The sequence below is a fragment of the Siphateles boraxobius genome, unplaced genomic scaffold (genome assembly GCF_051911475.1).
Source record: "Siphateles boraxobius isolate OS27281-9 unplaced genomic scaffold, OSU_SipBor_1 5, whole genome shotgun sequence".
In the NCBI taxonomy this organism is placed as follows: Eukaryota; Metazoa; Chordata; class Actinopteri; order Cypriniformes; family Leuciscidae; genus Siphateles; species Siphateles boraxobius.
The window spans coordinates 28,672,789-28,693,381 of NW_027509141.1; the positions used below are offsets into that span (position 1 = coordinate 28,672,789).

Sequence of the window (20,593 nt, forward strand, 5' to 3'; positions counted from 1 at the left end):
ATAATGCCCGTGGACCTTTACAATACAGTAATATTCTGCTTATCCCATAGATCACAATCACCTGCACTTCATGATCAGCCAGAAGAAAAAGGAGATAGAGAGCACAAACTGGAGAGGACGCGATCTGCCGGTATGGAAGCATTGTTTTTCTCATGCACTAATGCAGATTAAACTTCATTAGTTGCAAGTGACTTTTATAATTTATTTACCTACTTTAATTGACTGATTTACTTGTTTTATGAACTTAACAATCTCTATTATATAACCTGAGACATTTTCTGTTAGTCATTTGGTCAAGATTTGATCAACTAATCTGTTTTAAATGCACAGCGCTCCAATGTCATGTAACTACATCCATTATTTCCAGGATCACCTTGTGTACCAGAGGCCAAGTGGCACATCCCATCCACCAAGATCCTGAACCGAGGTATACAGAGACAGGGGGCCAAAGACTCACCTGGTAAATTTCCACGTGTAAGTAATCTATCATTTGAACTATAAAACAAATTTTTTTTAATAGCACTAATAGTGACTTGTTTCCTTCTGCTAGTTAACGTTTGTAGCATTCCAGCCAGCGGTTTCCTTGTTTACTTATGAACTTCTGGTTATTGGAGTGTAAACATCTTTATGATATAGTTAATGTCTTGTACTGTACAGCAACAGGACCATATGCTACGCGAATGCAGTGCAGTGTCGGTGCAAGTGTTTATGTGTTTTTATGTGGCTGATGGGTGCAGTGACCTCATTAGTCAGGAACGTGTAGTTGGCAGCATTGCAAATGCACCACATTTCTCCGTGTAGGTGGGTAGTAGTGAAGGGGAGGTCATTGGTTTGGAGGAAAGGGGGGTTGAGATCTATGGCAGATGGCTCATAGTGTCACATCCAGACATGCAATCCCTGTGGGAATTGACGTAAGAAACAGGACGCCAGCGCAGTTACAGGACACCACACTGTACATTCTGACTTGCGTTGTGCGCTGGGTAGCTCCAACGTCAGGAGTTTGTGCATCAGGTTAAGTACAAATACATCGGATTTATCAAGTACGAAAAGGTCACCTTACCCTTGCTTTTTGCAGCCGATGTTGATGCTAACGGCAAGAAGTAATTCATGGGTCATGTTTATCTCATATTACTTATGCAAAGCCCTGCATTTCTCCATTACTTGATTCACAGAACTGACAGCTTTTTGCAATAGTGTATTGACCACATTGGCTTTAGCCAGAAGGGACATTTGGAAATGGTGCACTATTGTAGATCTTCCAAAGCTAACCATGCATTAAAGTTTAAAAATCATCCGCTTTCCATTCATTTGAAAGGGCTTAAATTTAGAGGATGCAATTTAACCGAATAATCAATTATTCATTTTCCATCAGATTGGTTACAGTAGGTAGTAATGGCGTATAGCTGTTTCTTCTGTCCGTTGCTGTTATTGCTCTACTAAATTCACTTCAGCTCTCAGGGGGTCTTCCTTCATCCATTTTTGTTGGATTGTATTGTGACCATGAAGTAAACAAATGTTGCATTTTGATGAAATGGTTTGCCTGCCTTATATTCAGTGCCTAAGTACAAATTATAGATTTTTAATAAGGAACAAAGGAATAAGACAAATGTTTTATTATTATACAGTAAAATATTATATGATATTTGTATATACACATATAATTGGTTGCATCATAAATGTGTGTGTGTGTGTGTGTGTGTGTGTGTGTGTGTATATATGATTATGTATGTGTGTATGAATGTATATGTATATATATATATGTCTATATATGTATATGTGTGTATATATATTTTGTGTGTGTGTGTGTGTGTGTGTCAGTGTATATGTATATATGTATATTATTTAATTATTTAAGAGATGTTTCTTGAGCACCAATTTAGCATATGAGAATGAAAATAGTTATTTTAAATTGTAGTCATATTTCATAATACAATTTTAGGATAGGATTTACTTTTAAACAATTTTCAGTCAGAAATGTCTAGTAAATTTCACAAAGAATTACAAATAAATTACAAATAATATTGAACATGACATTTTTAAGTAGAAAGACTGAAATAGTATTTTCTTGTAAAACACTGCAATAATCTTTGGTTTTTTTTACAACTTTGACAAAACAGTTTTTACAGTGTATTTCTGTTCTTACTCTGATTTTGATTATATAAATGCAGCCTTTATAAGAATGAGATACTTCTTTCAAAAACATTCAAAAGTCATAATAATTGGTCAACTTTAATCTTCCAGACCCGTGAGAAGAGCTGCCACAGTCATTGCTCCAGCCACTCCAGTAACAACACCCTCTCCAGCAATACTTCCAGCGGCAGCGATGAGAAACATTTCGGTTCTGGAGACCCGATGGATCCAGAGTCCCTGGGTCTCACCTACATAAAGGGGGCGTCCACCGACAGCGGCATAGATACAGCACCCTGCATGCCCGCTCCGCCCCCTTCCCTGCCCCTGACTGGGGGGGGACCCTCACGGATGGTCTTGAGAGATGGCAGGGTTGAGACGGGACTCCCGTGGCCTCTGGAATACCACGAGGACGTCGAGACCGATGAAGAAAGGGCAAAGATGTTCTTGTCTCAAGGATACGTTCCCGTTACACCTACCGGTCACACAACAGATGGCAGCACAGGAGATCTAAGTGAGATCTCCTCTCTTTCCAGGTGAGATGGTTTGTCTTTTGGTTTTAAGATTTTTTTAGGATTTTATTTTGTTTGTTACGTTTATGTTTTTATGTTTATGTTGTTAATTTTATAGCTTTGGTTTTCAATTGTGAAACTTGACTGTAACATAAGAGTCGTGGTTATCAGTTAAATATTATTTCTTATTCTTGCTGATACAACTAAGAAAGATTTGAAGTAAAAATACTAAATGATACTAAAATAACACTGGCTATGCAGGAGGCTCCGATTGGAAAGTATTTTGGTAGCATATTTTTTGCTGTTTCAGTAGTAATTTTTGCTTTCTCCCATGTTCTTGCCTTGATAACAATCCTTTTAAAACCTGATAATTAATGGTTCTGGCTAAGGTAGGAATCCCTATTTCATTATAAATCAGTTATTCAGACAGCCTTTGGTTTCATTTTTGTCTCCATTTTTTCCCCTCAGTGGTTCTCGTCATTCTGGAAGCCCCTCTGACCGCTGTTTGAAGAACTCCAGCTCCATTGACCCCTCAAAAATCTACATCATCTCTCCTATGGACGCGACTTCAATGGGAGGGCGGGAAAAGCACTCGCTTAGCTGCCAGTCACAAGGCGAGAAGTATTTGGCTGGTTGGAAGAAAGGAGAAAATGACCACTTACTAGAGGAGCAAGGGCAAGATAGAGACTTTAGGTAACTAGCGCCTGATGTTTTATGGATTTTGTGTAACGTTGAAGCTAGAGAAGAGTTCATAGTGAGATTAAATCCCTTCAATCATGTTGCTTTTTTGTTTAACAAATGTTTTAAGTCAGTGTCTGACCAGTACCTCTGCATATCAGTGACATTCGGAAAACCTTTTAGGTCAGTAACACATCTCCGGCTAGCAGCATCTCAGAGATGATTGATGTCAACAGAAATATTATGTAACCTCCATCATACAGAATCCAGACAGAATCTATTTGACACCTGCCACTTCACATTATAAGACTGAAGACCTGGTAAATGTTCTCTGATTATTAAAGCAGAGGCTGGATTTGATTGACAAGCTCAATGGGGGATGCTGACATTTTCTTGATGCAGACTATATTTGATGGAAATTTATATTTCTGTTGTATCAGGTTTAATAGCAAAAAAGACACTGTATCAACACTGTATCGATTAAAACCTCTGTGTAATCATTTTTTCTTCTTTGTTGCTGCCTCAGTCGGTCAGAGGCTTTGTTGTCTTTACTTCTAAAGACACTTTTGAGGAAATCAAGGTAGTTGGATCATTACCTGGCCCTGAATCATTCACTGTGTTCTTCCTTCCCTCTTGTCTTGAGCAATGGCACTTCCTACACCCTTAAAGGGACAGTTCACGTAAAAAATAAAAATTGTCAGCATTTACTCACCCTCATGTCATGTCATTCCAAACCCATATGACCTTTTTCTTCGGTAAAACACAAAAGGAGACGTTTTTAATAATGTGCTGGTTGTTCTTTTTATCTTGCAATTACAATGAATGGGACTGGAGCTTTCAAGCTTAAAAAAATTATGTGAAGGCTCCATAAAAGTAGAATTTTGAGTCATGTGATGAACAATCTTCCTCTTTAGTGAGCGGCAACCACATAATTAGGCAGTGAGTTGTTCAGTCCACCTGTTCGGTGAACTACTAGTGATTAATTAAAAAGATCTGAATTTATTCATGAATAAATATTCATAGCTACTCTAACATCACTGATATCAAAATATTCAGTGAATATTGACTTAAATTTAAGTCTGTTTGTCACATAAAGCTATTGAATGGCATCAGAAGACTTGTCCAAAAATCAAAAAATGATTCTTTCATTGTGCTTTTTTGTCATTTTGGAGCTTTACATCTCTAGTCATTCACTCTTGTTTTATTAAAAAGGGCCCGACCAAGATGTTTTAAAAAAAAATCATCATATGGGTTTGAAACAACGTGAGTGTAAGTAAACCATGAAAAATTAAATGTTTGGGTAAACTATTCCTTTCAGATCACAAGAGTCAATGATCTGTTTTGATTTGTTCCGATGAGTCATGTCATGACTGTGTGAAGGCTGTTCCTTACTCAATCACCCAGTACTCCTGTGTTTTGTCACTACCGTAGCCTTGTAGTCCTTGAATATTTTGTCTGTAGCACCTTTACAAGAAGAAACCCAAATGAACAGCACCACATACAGAGACACTTCACATTTCACTTTAGATTGATACTACAGCAAAACTGGCTGCTAATGTCTGTTTTATTGTCTAATTTTATTGTCTAATCGCCCTTCCTCTACCTTTGTCTTGATGTCTCTCTCTCTCTCAGGGGGCTCTATTTGAGAGACCCATCCCTGTTGGTTAATAGTGCAGGTGAGAAGCTTCAGACGCTCACTAAGGAGGCCTTTCTCAGGATGCTTCTACCCGACAGTCCCCCGGGGCAGGCAGGTCGCGGCAAGGTGAGTGTAGAGCTGAGCCCTGGAGGATGAGTAATGCAGTGAGCAAGTGCTGCTGTAGTTAGGACATGTTAAAACAACACTGATAAACTAAGAAATTGTTTTTAATATGTTTTGTGCTAAACACTTTATTTACTGGTGCGTGTTACACTGACAAGCAAATCAACTATCCAGTCATCAGACTGTGTAACGCTTGACTAATGGAAGCGTCTAGAGGAAATGAGGTCACAACAATCAGTCATTCTCCTCTCCTGCTTTGCTCACAGCAGTGTGGATTATAAAGCAGCACATGCCCACACTTTCTACATGCGTGTTCGTCTCACTGTAAGCTTTACTTTGATTCATTTGCATAGCGCTTTTTACAATACATAATGTTCCAAAGCGGCTTTACAAAGAATAATGACTCACAAACCCCCGGTGAGAGAGGCAAAGGCACAATGCATACAGTAAAGTGTTCATTTGAAATGTACAGTAATTCAGCCACATAGTATATCAAAATAAATAAGTAACATTTTACAATAAAGTTCAGTTCTTTAACATATGTTAATGCATTAGGTATCATGAACTAACAACGAACAACCATTTTATACATAATGTATTTTGTTAATTCATAATACATTACCCTTAATTTATACAGCTTGAATTTATTAATATATTTATAAATTGCAAAAAGCTTGAGAAATGCTGTACAAGTCATGATACCTAATGCATTAACTCATGTTAACTAAAGTTATTTTATTGTAAAGTGTTACCAAATAATACTATTGACTAAAATAATGTTATTGGTTTTTAGGAATGATAATAATCATCCTCATTAGTATTAGTATTATTATTAGTAGTAGTTGAGTAATTATTGTTGTTTTTATTTGTTAACTGGAAAATATATTATTATCATAATTTAAGTGGACTGGAAAATGTTTTGTTATTGCTGTTTTAATGGTAGTTATACAATTTATAATAATGTTTTTCCACTGTACTTAGATGATGATAATAATAATAATTATTGTTATTTTATATTATTGTTGTTGTTAAAGTCACTGGAGATGATGATGATTATTAATATATTTGTTTTATTATTATTATTACTTATAAAATAGGAATTCATTTTCAACTAGTCTCACTCATCACAGACATTAATGTGGGATTTTTTTTGTCAGACTGCGCATTATTCACCATGCTTTTTTTCTAATTCCTGAAGACTATAATGAGCTTCCTATCTCTGTTAGTCCTCTGTCACGTTCATGTCTCTAATTGTCAGCTTGCGCCCCTCCTCCCGCCAGTAGACCCCCCCGTGAGGACCGTGTCCATCTCGCCTGCATTATTGATGAGAGCGCTATGACTCTAATAGATCTGACTCACAGACCCGCAGTCACTCACTCTGGCTGCTGATTGGTCCCCAGCTGAGTCTCATGTTCCCTTAGCTCACCCTCCTCCTGCTCTCCACCCCCCACCCTCTCTCCCACAATTCAATTAAGTGATATGTGCTTTATTGCCGTGGCTGTTTTATTAACAATATTGCAGAGCCTTTCACATAATCACATTCTGATGAATAATATCTTTGCTTGGCTCTCTCTCTCTCTCTCTGCTTTCTCTTTGTCTTCCTGTTACCCGTCGTCTTCTATTTACATCCCATCCATCACTTTCCTTCTCCTCAATCTCTGTTTTTGTGATGTTTCAGATACCGCTTGTCGGTCAGTCTCCACGCCGCTCCCTGTACCGGACTCTCTCCGACGAGAGCTTGTGTAGCAGCCACCGGAGGGCGCTGTCCTTAGCTAGCTCACGTAGCTCCATGCTGGACCAGGCCGTGCCCAACGACATCCTGTTCAGCAGCGCCTTGCCTTACCACAGCACCCTACCGCCTCGCATGGGTCTAAACCACGCCGCCGCTCAGCTCAAAAGTGAGTTTTCGCCACATTTACCAATGTTGTTCCCATATCAGCGATACTAACATTGTTGTAAGAATCCCACGGTTACATTTATGTACCGCAATATGCTGTCCACTTCATCCTAGAATGCATCACAGTACCAGCTGTACATAAAATGTAAACGTTTGGATTGCCAGCACTAAGACATGGTTGATGATAATGGAATAAATTAGCTTTTTTTGGCTCATAGCGGATTTTTCCATCTCCTCTGTAAGCTCACCACATTCCTTCCTGTTACAGTAATTTTATCCTCTGCAGACTTTAATTGTTGTACTTAGTAATGAAGCAAGTAATGATACTATAAATCTGCTGCTAATGCATGAGAGACTTGGTGCTAATCATACTATTATACGTCTTCTGAAATATTCTAGCGGGATGAAAAGTGTGCTGTGATAGGAAAATCATTATAATGGCACAATTTTTGCGTAACTATTCTGGACTGGTCACTGAAAGCGAGATGTGTTCAAACAGCTGGAGCATGATGCATTTGAACAGAACGCACGTTCTTGTGAAGTTAAGCTTCTATGTACACAATTGCACAGACCCCCCGAGGGGACATTGTGGTGGGGAAAAAAAAAAGAGATATTATATGTCAATGCGTTCTTTTAAACTTTGCGTTCGCTCGCAAAATGTTTGCGTCCCCGCAAGAAACTTTGTGTTCGGTCACAAAACCTTAGTACGGTGGTCGAGAGAGCTCAACGCGCTGCAACTGAAGAAAACACATGCAAATAGAAAAAGTCTTCATCAGTTTCACAACACATATGTGCTCCAAACACTCACAACACAACCAAATACAGAAACATGCTGCAAAAGTTCACAACACAACCAAATACAGAGACGCAAAACTCTCGGCCACCGTACCTTAGGGACCGTTCCGTATTTATGGAAATAGGGGAGGGTCATGTCTTTTTATTCTTTGTTGAGGGGAGGGTCATTCAACTTTTTTTAGTCTAGGGGGAGGGTCACCCAACTTTTGTATTCATGAAAACAGCAAAATTTCAAAGTTGCTTGTTTGGTGAAATTTTTTTCTATGTAGCTTTATGTAGCTCTCTCGGTCTCGGTCCCCCATCGCTATCAGATCGGTCTGACCCAACAAAAATCCAGTTTGGCGCTGTCTGACAGTGCGCGCTCAGAAAAAGTGCATCATGTTCAGAACGTCAATGAAATGATTACCCGGCATGGCTTTAAAGCACGAGCAAATAATGAACTTTTGTGATTGCGAATAGTGCAGTGTCCTGTGTGTGTAACTCTACCGCGGCATTAACATGTGATATGAATGTACGTTGAGTGTACTGGGACTGAGGCGCCAGAACTGCAGCTGATAGAATGTGCGCTGTACAATACTACTAGGGGTGTCCCCGACTAAGGATTTTCATAGTCGAATCAGAATCGTCAAGTCTTCCCTATAGTCGACTAATAGTCGAATCGTGTGTGTGGGGTTGGGGAGGGGGCGGGGCTTTAACATTTTAAAGCCTGGATGTACAGAACATCACACAAAGATATAGAAAAAAATTTAGAAAAACATTTCGGATCAATACAACTAAGAAATAACATAAATAACTGCAGAAAGGCCACACTGCAGACAGGATTTGCATTTCACATGCAAATCAAATTAAATCGGCTAAATTGCCTACAGGGCGCAATATCTATGCACCGAAAAATAATCAACAATTAATTTACAGGATTAAATTAGAACAGAATATACCTTTCTAAAAAAATAAAAAAAACGAAACAAGTCTGAATCAAGTCACAAGATGCAGAACAAATGTGTGCAAAGTGCCTAAATTGCAGGGGAACATATATTCAAAACACAAGCCACAGATGGTTAAATTAGATTACCCTGAGTGGTCAATAAATAAAATAAAAAATAAAGATATTATTAAAATATCGAAAGTATAGCCAGAATGGTCAACTTTGTCTTTTTAACTGCATAAACAACAATAAAGGCTGCCCTCGAGTGACAGTTTATCTAAACATGTTCACAGCATCCAAAAATCAAATTAGAACCGGCTGAAATGTTTTGAAATCACTTGTACCCTACCTGATCGAGAGAGAAAACAAATCTAGTCTTTCACTCTGTCTGTGTCTCTGTGTCCGTTTGAGTCTTTTCAAATTGTGTGCGCGGATAAAATACATTCTGAAACGCTTAACATGAAAAACGTTTAACGGCTTAATGTCCTAAGACAGTTATATTAAAAGATCAAATTCTATGCACACCTTATTAATAAAGCATACTGTATAGCCTACAGAAAAGCAGATGAGCCCAGTAGCCTATATGAACGCAACGCGTTTAATTAAACGCTAATTTTCCTCCCATTGAAAACCGTTATTATAAAGAAAACCAACTTGTTAACGTTGGCCTGCAGAAGTGCGATCATGGTTTTCCTGATGCTAAATCCAGTTTGGGAAAATATCCTTTCTGATGGTGTGCATCCACTCTTTAGATTTTCTTATCCCAGACATTTTTAAAGATTTAAATCCCTGCCGCCAAAACGCTCCTCTATCGGTCACGTATCGAAAGTGAAACTTAAATCTGTCACGGGGTGTTTGGATGTATTCATGCACGTTAAACATATTTATTTAAAGCTTCTTCCTTTGCACATTTGTATTTACAGCATTATCATAATAGGCTCCTATATTAACGTACTGACAGAAAACCAGTAGTTCTATGTGAAATCAGACATTGAGCACACTTATAACATCTGCGAAGATTCGACTGTGAGATTGGTAGTCGAATCTGGCTCCTCCTATCGATGCATCGAATCTTCGACTGTTCGGGGTCACCCCTAAATACTACCATATTTTAGTTTCCATTCTTATTGTGTTTCCACAACAATGTTAGTGAGTAAATCTACTGAAATTGCCACCATAACAGTGGAGTGTGATGTGTTAGATGTAGGCTACCACATTTTTAAATTACTATTAGAATTATTTTAAGTTAACATAATAAAATACGCAGAGCTACACCAAAAAAAAAATAGTTGAGGATAAATTCTTTAATATTGGGCAATTCCAGCAATATGGACGTGACATTTGCAGTCAAAACTTGAAATATAAATGATCAGAAAATGCATTTAATACTGAATCTGTTTATATATCCATACCCCCTTAATGAAGGATTCAAGACATTAGAAAAATATCAGTCTACACATGCGTTTTATATTTAATATGAGCGAAATACACATGTGACGTGACACAACAAATCTTTAACTTTTAGGTGGCAAAATATTTTTTAATAATTCTACGAATTAGGCTACACTGCGCAAAACAAAAGTAGGCTAATAACCAGATGAAGAAGGGTCGACCTCCACAGAAAAAAATATTTTTTATTTTATTTTTCGTGTTCGCATTTATGAGGAGAAAAACAATGGACATGACCGGACATGACCGCTCTGAAAGCGACTTCAGAAAGCACAAAGCCTTTCTTTAAAGTAAATTTCGTTTTTTATTAATTGTATGTTAATTTTAATTAATGTTTCATCAACCAATTGCCTAGATTTAATGTATAAGAAGTAAATATAGTAGAAAATAGATCATCATGACACGGAGTCGCCGGCGCGTGAACTGGACTCTCGTCTCATAAATGAACCGAAACTCAGCGTATAGTGTACTTGCCTCACAGACTTGAGAAATATATAGAAAGCTTGATGTCTACTTTTAAACAGAACATTTAAAATAGAAAAACAGACTGCTCTCTGCTTATGTAATCCGTATGAAATCTGCATTTCTCTCTGGCGCGTTACTGAAGATCGCGAGTCAGCATCGTCAACTTCATCTGGAAGCCGACACACTGACATAGAAAAAACGTATTTATTAATAAACAATTAAAATCTCTCATTGCTATATTTGACACATTCATAATCATTACTTTTGCCGGTTCTTTGTGGCAGCTTTAAGATACTTTATTGGGAGCGCCACTACATGCACCACTGCATCAGCCCCGAAAACATGATTATTATTTTTTTAAATCTAAAATAAAAAATTATGCTACGAACCGAATTGTAGGTTTGGTCTATCGTTACAGCCTTGGCAAGATGAGAAAGCAGGAGTTTAGTTGTTTGTCATTGTTGTAAAAAAACAATGGCTATCTGAACATCTTTGCCAAGCGCAAAGATGTCATGCCTTTTTCCAGGTGAGGGTCATGCCTTTTTTTCACAATCATTTTGGAAGGTCATAGAAAAATGTATTACTGGCGAAGGGAGGGTCAAATCTTTTTTGACTACAGATCTCAAAACTCCTCCGGTGGCCCCTTAAATAAATAACGAACAGTCCCTTAGCGTTCTCTCGCAAAACAAAAGTTTGTAAAGTTGAACGTAAAGTTTCTCTGGAGAACGCAAACATTTTGCAAGCGAACGCAAAGTTTCTTGGGGGAACGCAAAACCTTTGCGAGAGAACGCAAAAGCATTGCCAAATAATTTTTCCTCCCATCTCATTTTTTTCTTCTTCACCACGTCCCTTTAGGGACTGCATGTAATTTCTATGTGTCCATTTTTGCGAAAATTAATGTTTCCATCCCATGTGCTTAAAATTAGAAATTGTCATTTATATGGTAAATTTTTTCGTTTTCAAAACTGAAATTAATTTTAAAATTAATGATGCGCATTTTGTAAATTGTATTTTTGAAAAAAAATATTTATGTAAGATAATTCTAAAATAGAGGAATTATTTGCTGCTAATCAAATTATATTTGATATATAGCCTACTATATTTGATTAGCAGCAAATAATTCCTCTATTTTGGAAGCAGCAAATAAGTCATACATTTTTGGAAATATTGTATTTTTTGTACAAATATAAAAATAAAGCTTTTAATGTGCATTTTGTTAAAAAACATTTATGCTGTATTCCCGAAATAATGAAACTATTATCCTCTAATTAAATTTAGATACATAAAATAAAATAAAAGATTTATGTGTATTTTGGAAACTTTTGCAAGTTTTTTTTTTTGTTAAAAATATTAAAGTAATATTCCCAAATCAACAGAACTGTTCTAACTTCACCTGTTTATTAAAAAAAAAAAAAACTACAAAATTAGCAAGATACACCATAACAGCCAAAGACGCCCATTTAATGCATGTTTATGAAGACCTACAAGTAAAATGGCAAAAAAATAACACAAATAGAATGTAACGTCCTGTGTGAACGGCCCTAATGCCTCTTGGCGCGTTTCGCATACAGACACTTGATCTGTTCTCCAGCTGTCTGAAACGTACAGTTCCTCTCTCATTATAGCAGAACTCTAAGCCAGCCAACTTCATTCATTATTCAAATCACTTTCACCTCTCCGCTCTCAGGCGAGGCCTGTCTGTCTGCCTGCATGAGCAGACTTCGTTGGAATTAGTGAGTTTGCTCTCTAGGTCACCTAGAGCTAATTTTACTTCGCTTCTGTGAGTTGCCACGTTTGATTCTTTCTCCATAAGTACATCAAATTGTGGGTAAAGATTGCCCTTTGGCCCTTGACTGTTGAGCAGCGGCAACTGCTTTTCTATCAAGTTGAAATCTCTGCCAGTGGATGAATGTTTAATGTAGTTTACGCCGCGGTCAGGGCTTTTCAGTTGTGTCCTCAGTGACCATCTCAGTTTCCTTTCAATCGAACTGATCATTATATCCATGATGTTCAAGTGTAATTGTAGACTCTCTTGAGTTAATTTATTTAAAGGCACATTTAGGTCAGAGCATGTCCTGTTCGAATAGTGCTTTAAAATCATCATGGAATTAAAATGGTACCTTTTTTTACTTAATGATTGTTCCTGCACTTAATGATGCGGTGATGCACATTATTCCAACTTAAAATGTCTTCATAAATTTGAATCAAAATGTAATGATGTGCCATTCCTCGGAAATTACTTTTCAGTAGACGCCACGTAGGCGTTGTAGGTTGTTGCAAGTTAACCAATATCCAAATTAGTGTTTTTTTTATTATGAATCATAATGAACACCATTTATTATTATTATTAAGGTAACTAATTATTATTATTATTATTATGACAAATAGAACCAGAATTGTTGCAACTAGTCTTCATCTGTGCACATTTCTCTAAATTAAAATGTCTTCATAATTTTGAATCACTGTAGAGATGGCATTTAGTTTATGGGTCCCATCTAAACATGCACTCTAACTGTCCTCTAATGAACTGTGTGTGCTGTCTCCGCAGATGAGCTCTGGTTCTCTGACAGCTCACTGGCAGACAAGGCCAAGCTGGCGGACACTGGTATGATGCCCCTGCCGGACCCTTCTTCTGGTCTCGACTGGTCACATCTTGTGAACGCCGCACGGGCTTTTGAAGGTACAACTTCCGTCACACACACACTAAATATGCTGGTTTGTCACTGAGAAACACAATATTCACAGCTGTGTACGGTCTTGACCCATTTAACATGCTTTGTGATCTTAAACTCGCTGCTCACTGTTATGGAATGAACAGCAAGGGTTCTTGGTATTTTTTCCATGAGGACTGCACTGACCCTTTGACTCTGGATATTTTTGTACCAGACAAATGGAGTCAAATGTCTTTATGTTTGTCAAAGACTATGGGGCAGATTCATTCAACACCATGTGGTATTAACTAATACAGCATTACCAGGCACTAGCTTAAATAGCACTGTGCCGGAAAATATTTAAATTAAGTCATTGGCATTCTTTTGAGCTCAAACATGCCTTTTTTATGCAAATGAGGCTCATTATAAAATGTGCCTTATTCACAAAGGTCAGTATTGTTAGCTCAGTGCAATTAATGTTGCCCTATTTACTTTTTTTTTTTTTTCATAAAAAAAAAGATGTACACCACGATTATAGAATCTGGGGTCTATAAGATTATTTTAATGTTTTTGAAAGAAGTCACTTATGCTCATCCAAGACTGCATTTTTTTTATTAAAAGTATATAGTAAAAACAGTAATATTGTGAAATATTAATACAAATAAGTGTTTTAAAATGTAATTTTCCTCTGAATTTTCCGCATCATTACTCCAGTCTTCAGTGTCACATGATCTTTCAGAAATCATTGTGATATGCTGATTTGCTGCTCAAGAAACTTTTATTATTATCATCAATGTTCAAAACTACAGAGCCATGCACATGACATGCGGCAAAAAAATATGTGTATCGTGGCCACGAATTAACAATTCGTTCCCACGACTTACTGATATGTCAGCATGTTTTACTAATTCGTTCCCTCATTTTAAGTAAATCGTTCACACAATATAATAATTACTTCCCTCGTTTTACTAAATCGTGTGCGCAATATAATAATTTTGCTCCTTCGTTTTACTAAATCATGTACACCATATAATAATTTGTTCCCTCATTTAAATAATTTTTTTATTTAAATTGTGCGCACGATATAATAATTTGTTCCCAAATCAAAACGAGGGTACAAATTAGTACAACATGGCCACAATTTATTAAAACAAGTGAACCGATTGTTAATTCGTGGCCACAATATATATATATATATATATATATATATATATATATATATATATATATAGAATAAAAAAATATTCAGGATTATTTTATGATTAAAAAGTTCAAAAGAACAGCATTTATTTGAATGATGTTTTGTAACTTAATCATACTGGCTTCAAAATTTTGATTTGTAATGTATTTGTTTATATTTTCTGTCCCAGTAAAATAAGTCAATTTTGTGGGTGTGTATTTGTGCCTTTACCTGATTGACATAAGTGAATTGAGAGCTAAAACAATGCAGGCCGCATGTGCAAATTAAATGTTTTATACATCCATTAAATTTTTTGGAGCTCATTGTATTAACTGTAGGCGAATTGAAAAGAACAGAAAATGCCTTTTTGTCCTATTATTGGAATTGTGTTTTGACCAAGGTTTCCCCTCACCACAAAGCTCCAGCCGCTCTCACACACCATTAACAAAGTTAACTGAAGGTTGCAGAAAACAGCACCCGTCTCCAACGCTGCTCTTGACCATGAAGAAATCACCACGTCTCTATTTTCCTCCCATTCATTTCCTGTGACTGCCTGAAGGCGCATTGTTCCGCAAGGTGCTAATTAGGAGCGGAGACCGTATTTCGAGCATTGAGAAATTAAGCCGTTATCACAATGTGAGCCCAGCAAGACACCACTTAGGGAAATGACTCAAGCCATCGCTTGCTGTAATTACACATTTTGGGTTTTGGACGCTTTTACTCATGTGCAATTACAGCTGTTCCCTCACCTTCAACCGGTCGCTGTGGAGACCATGGCGAATGCTGGCAAGGGCAGCTCTTCTTGAACTGAGAATTTCCTTCGGATCTGCATGTGGAATGGGGGAATACATGGTGGATGGCTTTAATTGGCTGGAGGGGCGTCCGGCAAGCAAGTCGGTGAGCGGGTTCTCCCTGCTAGTGTTGTTTTTTTCTCGCAAGCCCTTCGAGACGTGCTCTTGGGACCTGACAGATATGAAAAATGGAATGAGTGTGCAGCTCCGTCCTGAAATGCTAACAAATATGAGACCATCGTTTCATGGCGAGAGAAATGATTAAGTTAGCTTTTGCCTCAGGGTTGGGGTGTTAACTAGAAGGGTGTGGGGAGGAGGTGAGCTTACATTGTTGATTTCCATGTGCTGCTTTGTGCGTGTTTTTGTTCAGAGTGTTGATAATTATCCATCCATTCAACTCCAGCTCCGACGACACCCCTTACTGTGAGACTGTTAATAAAATGAAATGAGAGAGGGGGGTGGAGGAAGCGCTGAAAGGTGTTAGAAGAGGTGAGAGCTCTTAAAGGAGCCACGTGAACGCTTTTAGCTCGCCGTTTGACGAAACAATGGCAGGGCAACATCTTGTGAGATTGCTCATGGTATATTGAATATATAAAGGGTCGTGACATAAATTCTTGCTAACAAAGAGCTTGTTGGTCTTTATAAAGAAACAAAAAAATGTCTCCACTTCTAAGACCACACACACGTTTCTACTGCTTTTCCATGTGCAAAACACACATTTATGTCAGTTTTATGGCATGAATTCAAATGAAAGCTCAGTAAACACATTTATTATCTTTTGGTCCATGTTGTGCTGCAAATGTAGAAGTGGGTATTTAAAAAATTATCCTGGATAGTTTTATTTTATGCAAGTGCCAAACACATTTATGTCCATGATATGAAGTAACATCATTACCTTTTGGTCCATCTTTTGCTATTAATGAGTAGAAATCGATATTTAAAAATGTATCTAGATAGTTTTGTTTTATGCAAGTACAAAACTCCCATTCTTGTCAGTGATATGGGGTAAATTGAAATAAAGCTAAATAAAACAATAGCCTTAGATGCTGACATGGTATTAAATACAACTATCTATATATCTATCCATCCATCTAAATAAAACTATACAAAAAATATATTTATTAACTTTTGGTCCATAATTTGCTATCAATGATTAGAAATTGGTATTTAAAAATACCAATATTTAAAAATAAGCTATTAAAGTTAATAAATATGTTTTCTATTGTTTTTATTTACCTTATTTAAACGTAAATAAAAACAATAGAAAACATATTTATTAACTTTTGGTCCATCTTTTGCTATCAATGATTAGAAATTGGTATCACTTTTTAAATATGGTAAATAAAAACATTAGAAAAATTATATTTATTAACATTTGGTATCAATGATTAGAAATTGGTATTTAAGAATGTTTCTAGATTTTGTTTTATGCCCAATGGAAAAAGCAGTACATTTGTCAGTTCCACCCCCTGTGTCCCTCTCAGCAGAGGTAAAGGCACTATATCGGTGCGTTCTTGGTCTTGAATGCTTAATGACATGCCCAACTGACAGTGTAATGCTAAACTCACCTGAAAGCGTGTGAACCCCCCTCCCGTCTCGCCATTAACCCTTCTGCCGCGTTAGCTCCGTTCCCCACTTAATTAACACCTTGCTCTGCTGAAGCTGGTTAACAGTTAGATTTAACACCTTGGAAAGGAGGATCGCATTTAATAAGCTTTTCTCTGGGTGTTTCTTGAAGCTCGTACCTGGAACATCAGCCTACAGTAAATCACCTCAGGTGAAGCAGTATGAAGTTCCATGTTTCACCTGTTTCCTGTGTGCCTCAGGGGATTTCCTGGTTGTCTTGTTTTTTTGGTCTTGTGCAGTGCTGATGAGTGATAAACAGTTGTTTTATAGTAGATTTACAGTGTGCAGCTGCTTATATTAAATGACAAGCAGGTACACAGCACACCGCACAGTCCCTTGCTATTACTGCCCTGTATAGATAATGGATGTTTCAGCCTGGATTTCTAACAGATTACATTTTTCCTCTCTTTTAGATCAGACTGGAACCTCTCTGAGCTCCCTGACTGAAGAAGAGCAGACCAAACAGGTTCTGGAGCTCTCTGAGGAGCTGAGCAGAAGAGTAGGATGTGTGGCTGCCTCAACCCTACCGGCAGGGTAAGTGCTGAAGTAGAACATCCATCCATCATCCGTCTGTTTTATGATCTATCCATCCATCCATCCATCATCTGTCTGTTTTGTGATTTATCTATCCATCCATCCATCATCTGTCTGCCTTTTTGTCTCCATCTGAAACTCTATCTATCTATCCTTCCATCCATCCATATATCATCTTTACATCTATCTATCTATCTATCTATCTATCTATCTATCTATCTATCTATCTATCTATCTATCCATCCATCTATCCGTCTGTCTCAGATCTATCTATCTATCTATCTGTCTGTCTGTCTGTCTGTCTGTCTGTCTGTCTCAGACTATCTATTGTTTGTCTATCTATCTATCTATCTATCTGTCTATCATTTATCTATCTGGCTCAGATCTATCTATCCATCCATCTATCTGTCTGTCTGTCTCAGATCTATCTATCTATCTATCTATCTATCTATCTATCTATCTATCTATCTATTGTTTGTCTATCTATCTATCTGTCTATCATTTATCTATCTGGCTCAGATCTATCTATCCATCCATCTATCCGTCTGTCTGTCTCAGATCGATCTATCTATCTATCTATCTATCTATCTATCTATCTATCTATCTATCTATCTATCTATTGTTTGTCTATCTATCTATCTGTCTATCATTTATCTATCTGGCTCAGATCTATCTATCCATCCATCTATCTGTCTGTCTGTCTCAGATCTATCTATCTATCTATCTATCTATCTATCTATCTATCTATCTATCTATCTATCTATTGTTTGTCTATCTATCTATCTGTCTATCATTTATCTATCTGGCTCAGATCTATCTATCCATCCATCTATCCGTCTGTCTGTCTCAGATCGATCTATCTATCTATCTATATATTCATCTATCATCTTTACATCTATCTGCATGTCTGTCTCAGACTATATCTATTGTTTGTCTATCATCTATCTGTCTGTCTGTCTGTCTATCTATCTATCTATCTATCATCTGTCTATCATTTGTCTGTCTGTCTATCTATCTGTCTGTTTGTCTATCTATCTATCTGTCTGTCTCAGACTCTGTCTATACGTCATATTTCTGTCCATCTATCTCTGTCCATCTATCTCAATGTCCATCTATCTATCCATCTGTCTATCTATGTCTGTATGTCTATCTATCCATCTATCTATCTGTCTGTCTCAGACTCTATCTGTCTGTCTCAGACTCTATCTGTCTATGTCATCTTTCTGTCCATCTATCTCTATGTCCATCTATCTATCCATTTGTCTGTCTATTGGTCTGTGTCTGTCTGCATCTATCCATCCGTTTGTCTGTACATCTGTATGTACATCTATTGATCTGTCTGATTGTTCCTGTCTGTCTCTCATCTGACCAGGGAAGGTTCTCCTGCTCTGCTAACTGGGAAGGTTAACCAGCTGGAGCTCATTCTCCGACAGCTGCAGTATGACCTGAGGAAGGTAAGAGACTCGAACATAATAACAGGCAAACACAATGCTTAAACAAATCCGCAACATAGCCGAACAAGCACTGTTAGCAGCATTCACCTCAAGGCAGTTATTTGTAATTACATGCTTTGTTATTATCCTTCAAAGGAGCAAGAAGACAAGGCTATGCTCCAGGAACAGGTGCAACACCTTCGTCAAGACAACCTTCGACTACATGAAGAGAGCCAGACAGCAGCTGCGCAACTGAGGAGATTTACTGAATTGTTTCTGAACACGATGGACAAGAAACCTTGAGCTGAAGTAGTCCATAACTTCCCCTTCTAGTGCTTCGCAAACTGCATAACCCAAGGAAAATTAGTCCAGTGTACTGAGAAAAAAAAAGAAAAAAAAATATGTTAGAGGAGAAATTTCAGCATTTGAATGTGAATGTGTGCAGAGCTAAAATGCTAACACACTAAAAACTACGTCAAGGTTGGTGGCAGGACATGAGAATGTGAATGAGAAAAGGGAGAGTAAGAAATTAAATATGTGATAAGGGCTGGAAGGGAAAAATTAAATAGTTTATGACCAGTCGAAGGGTACGAACACGTCGTGATCGTGAAAGTGAATGTAATGCAATAAGTTGTGATTTCTTTCTAAAAATCTTTAGTTCCTTGGGCATAACATCTTCAAAGCTACTGTCGTAACTCAAGTTCAATCCTGGCTTTGTGGCTGTCCACCCCCATCGTTTGTCAAAATGTAGACCAGCCAGATGCAACGTTCCTTAGTGTCCAAAGCTCCCCAAGACTTGGTGTGCTGTATACCTGTTTTGAAATGCGTTTTTGTAAGTAACCCATTGAAACAAATGTTGTAGCAATAATTTTGCTGATGTCGTAATCACAGAATTGTTCGATAAGATTAGCACTGAGTGTGATTTGGTTGTATTCAAAAACTTTTATGTAGAAAAAAAAGTATTTTGTGTGCCTGATGTTATTGATGGTAAAAGGATTGTTCCTCCCAGTTGTTTTCGTTGAACCATTTAACTCTCCGAGTCCGTACAAAATCCATGCCCACTGCTCTTGATCCTTAGGCTGTCAAACTGGCTTTGTTTTACCCCCCCCCCCCCCCCCAAAACACAGGCGTTAAACGGTTAAACCTGTGTGGATGGGCCAGTACATGCAGACTAGCACCTGTAAACCACTTAAAATAAAAGCCAAATTCTGCTTGTTGGTGTAAAGTACCTCAGAAAAGTGTCTTGTACCTTCGCCCTCTTATTTAAGCTTATTTAACCTAAGATTGTTATTTTAATGAGAGTATTTTCCTTTTCTGCACTAAAAAGAGTAATGGCTCCATGTGGCAGTACTTTGTATACTTGTGTACCATGTCAGCAGTACGGTGTATAGCTTGGCTGAGAGATAACTGTAAACATAAAATGGTTTATTTCTGGGAAGTTCAGATGTTTGGATGCTGCTAGAGGACAGGATGTTGTTTTTTATGGCCTTTTAAAGATGTTTTAATTTCTTTGTAAATTTCTTTCGTTGAGGTTGGGATGAAAAGCTTACCTTTGTAAAATAAAGTTTAGGATGTCAATAAAGTATGACTTGTGTCCTTTTAATATGGTGTTTGTGTTGAATTTCTTTAACACTGCAATATACGGCAGAAAAATGCAAATAATAAAATGCCAATTATATACAGTATGTATAGTTAGAATTGCACAATAAATGGGATCATCATATTTTGCTTTTTTGTTTGTTGTTGATGATAGTCCAATCAAATGGCAGTT

At 37.4% G+C, this 20,593-nt stretch overlaps 1 protein-coding gene across 3 annotated transcripts in view; it reads left to right on the plus strand.

Moving 5' to 3' along the window:
• Positions 1-19,930, plus strand: part of sipa1l2 (signal-induced proliferation-associated 1 like 2) — a 68,028-nt gene extending 48,098 nt beyond the window's left edge. For 2 of the 3 annotated variants that reach the window (XM_077203757.1, XM_077203758.1), the window contains exons 12-21: positions 51-130; positions 368-474; positions 2,242-2,663; positions 3,108-3,332; positions 4,950-5,079; positions 6,755-6,974; positions 13,156-13,287; positions 17,269-17,389; positions 18,762-18,843; positions 18,979-19,930. In XM_077203757.1, the coding sequence (XP_077059872.1) occupies positions 51-130; positions 368-474; positions 2,242-2,663; positions 3,108-3,332; positions 4,950-5,079; positions 6,755-6,974; positions 13,156-13,287; positions 17,269-17,389; positions 18,762-18,843; positions 18,979-19,125 (1,666 nt within the window). In that variant the 3' untranslated portion in view covers positions 19,126-19,930. Of the gene's footprint in view, positions 1-50; positions 131-367; positions 475-2,241; positions 2,664-3,107; positions 3,333-3,843; positions 4,024-4,949; positions 5,080-6,754; positions 6,975-13,155; positions 13,288-17,268; positions 17,390-18,761; positions 18,844-18,978 lie in introns of those variants that run through there. The other variant, XM_077203759.1, reaches the window with a different exon arrangement.
• The last annotated feature ends 663 nt before the right edge of the window (positions 19,931-20,593 follow it).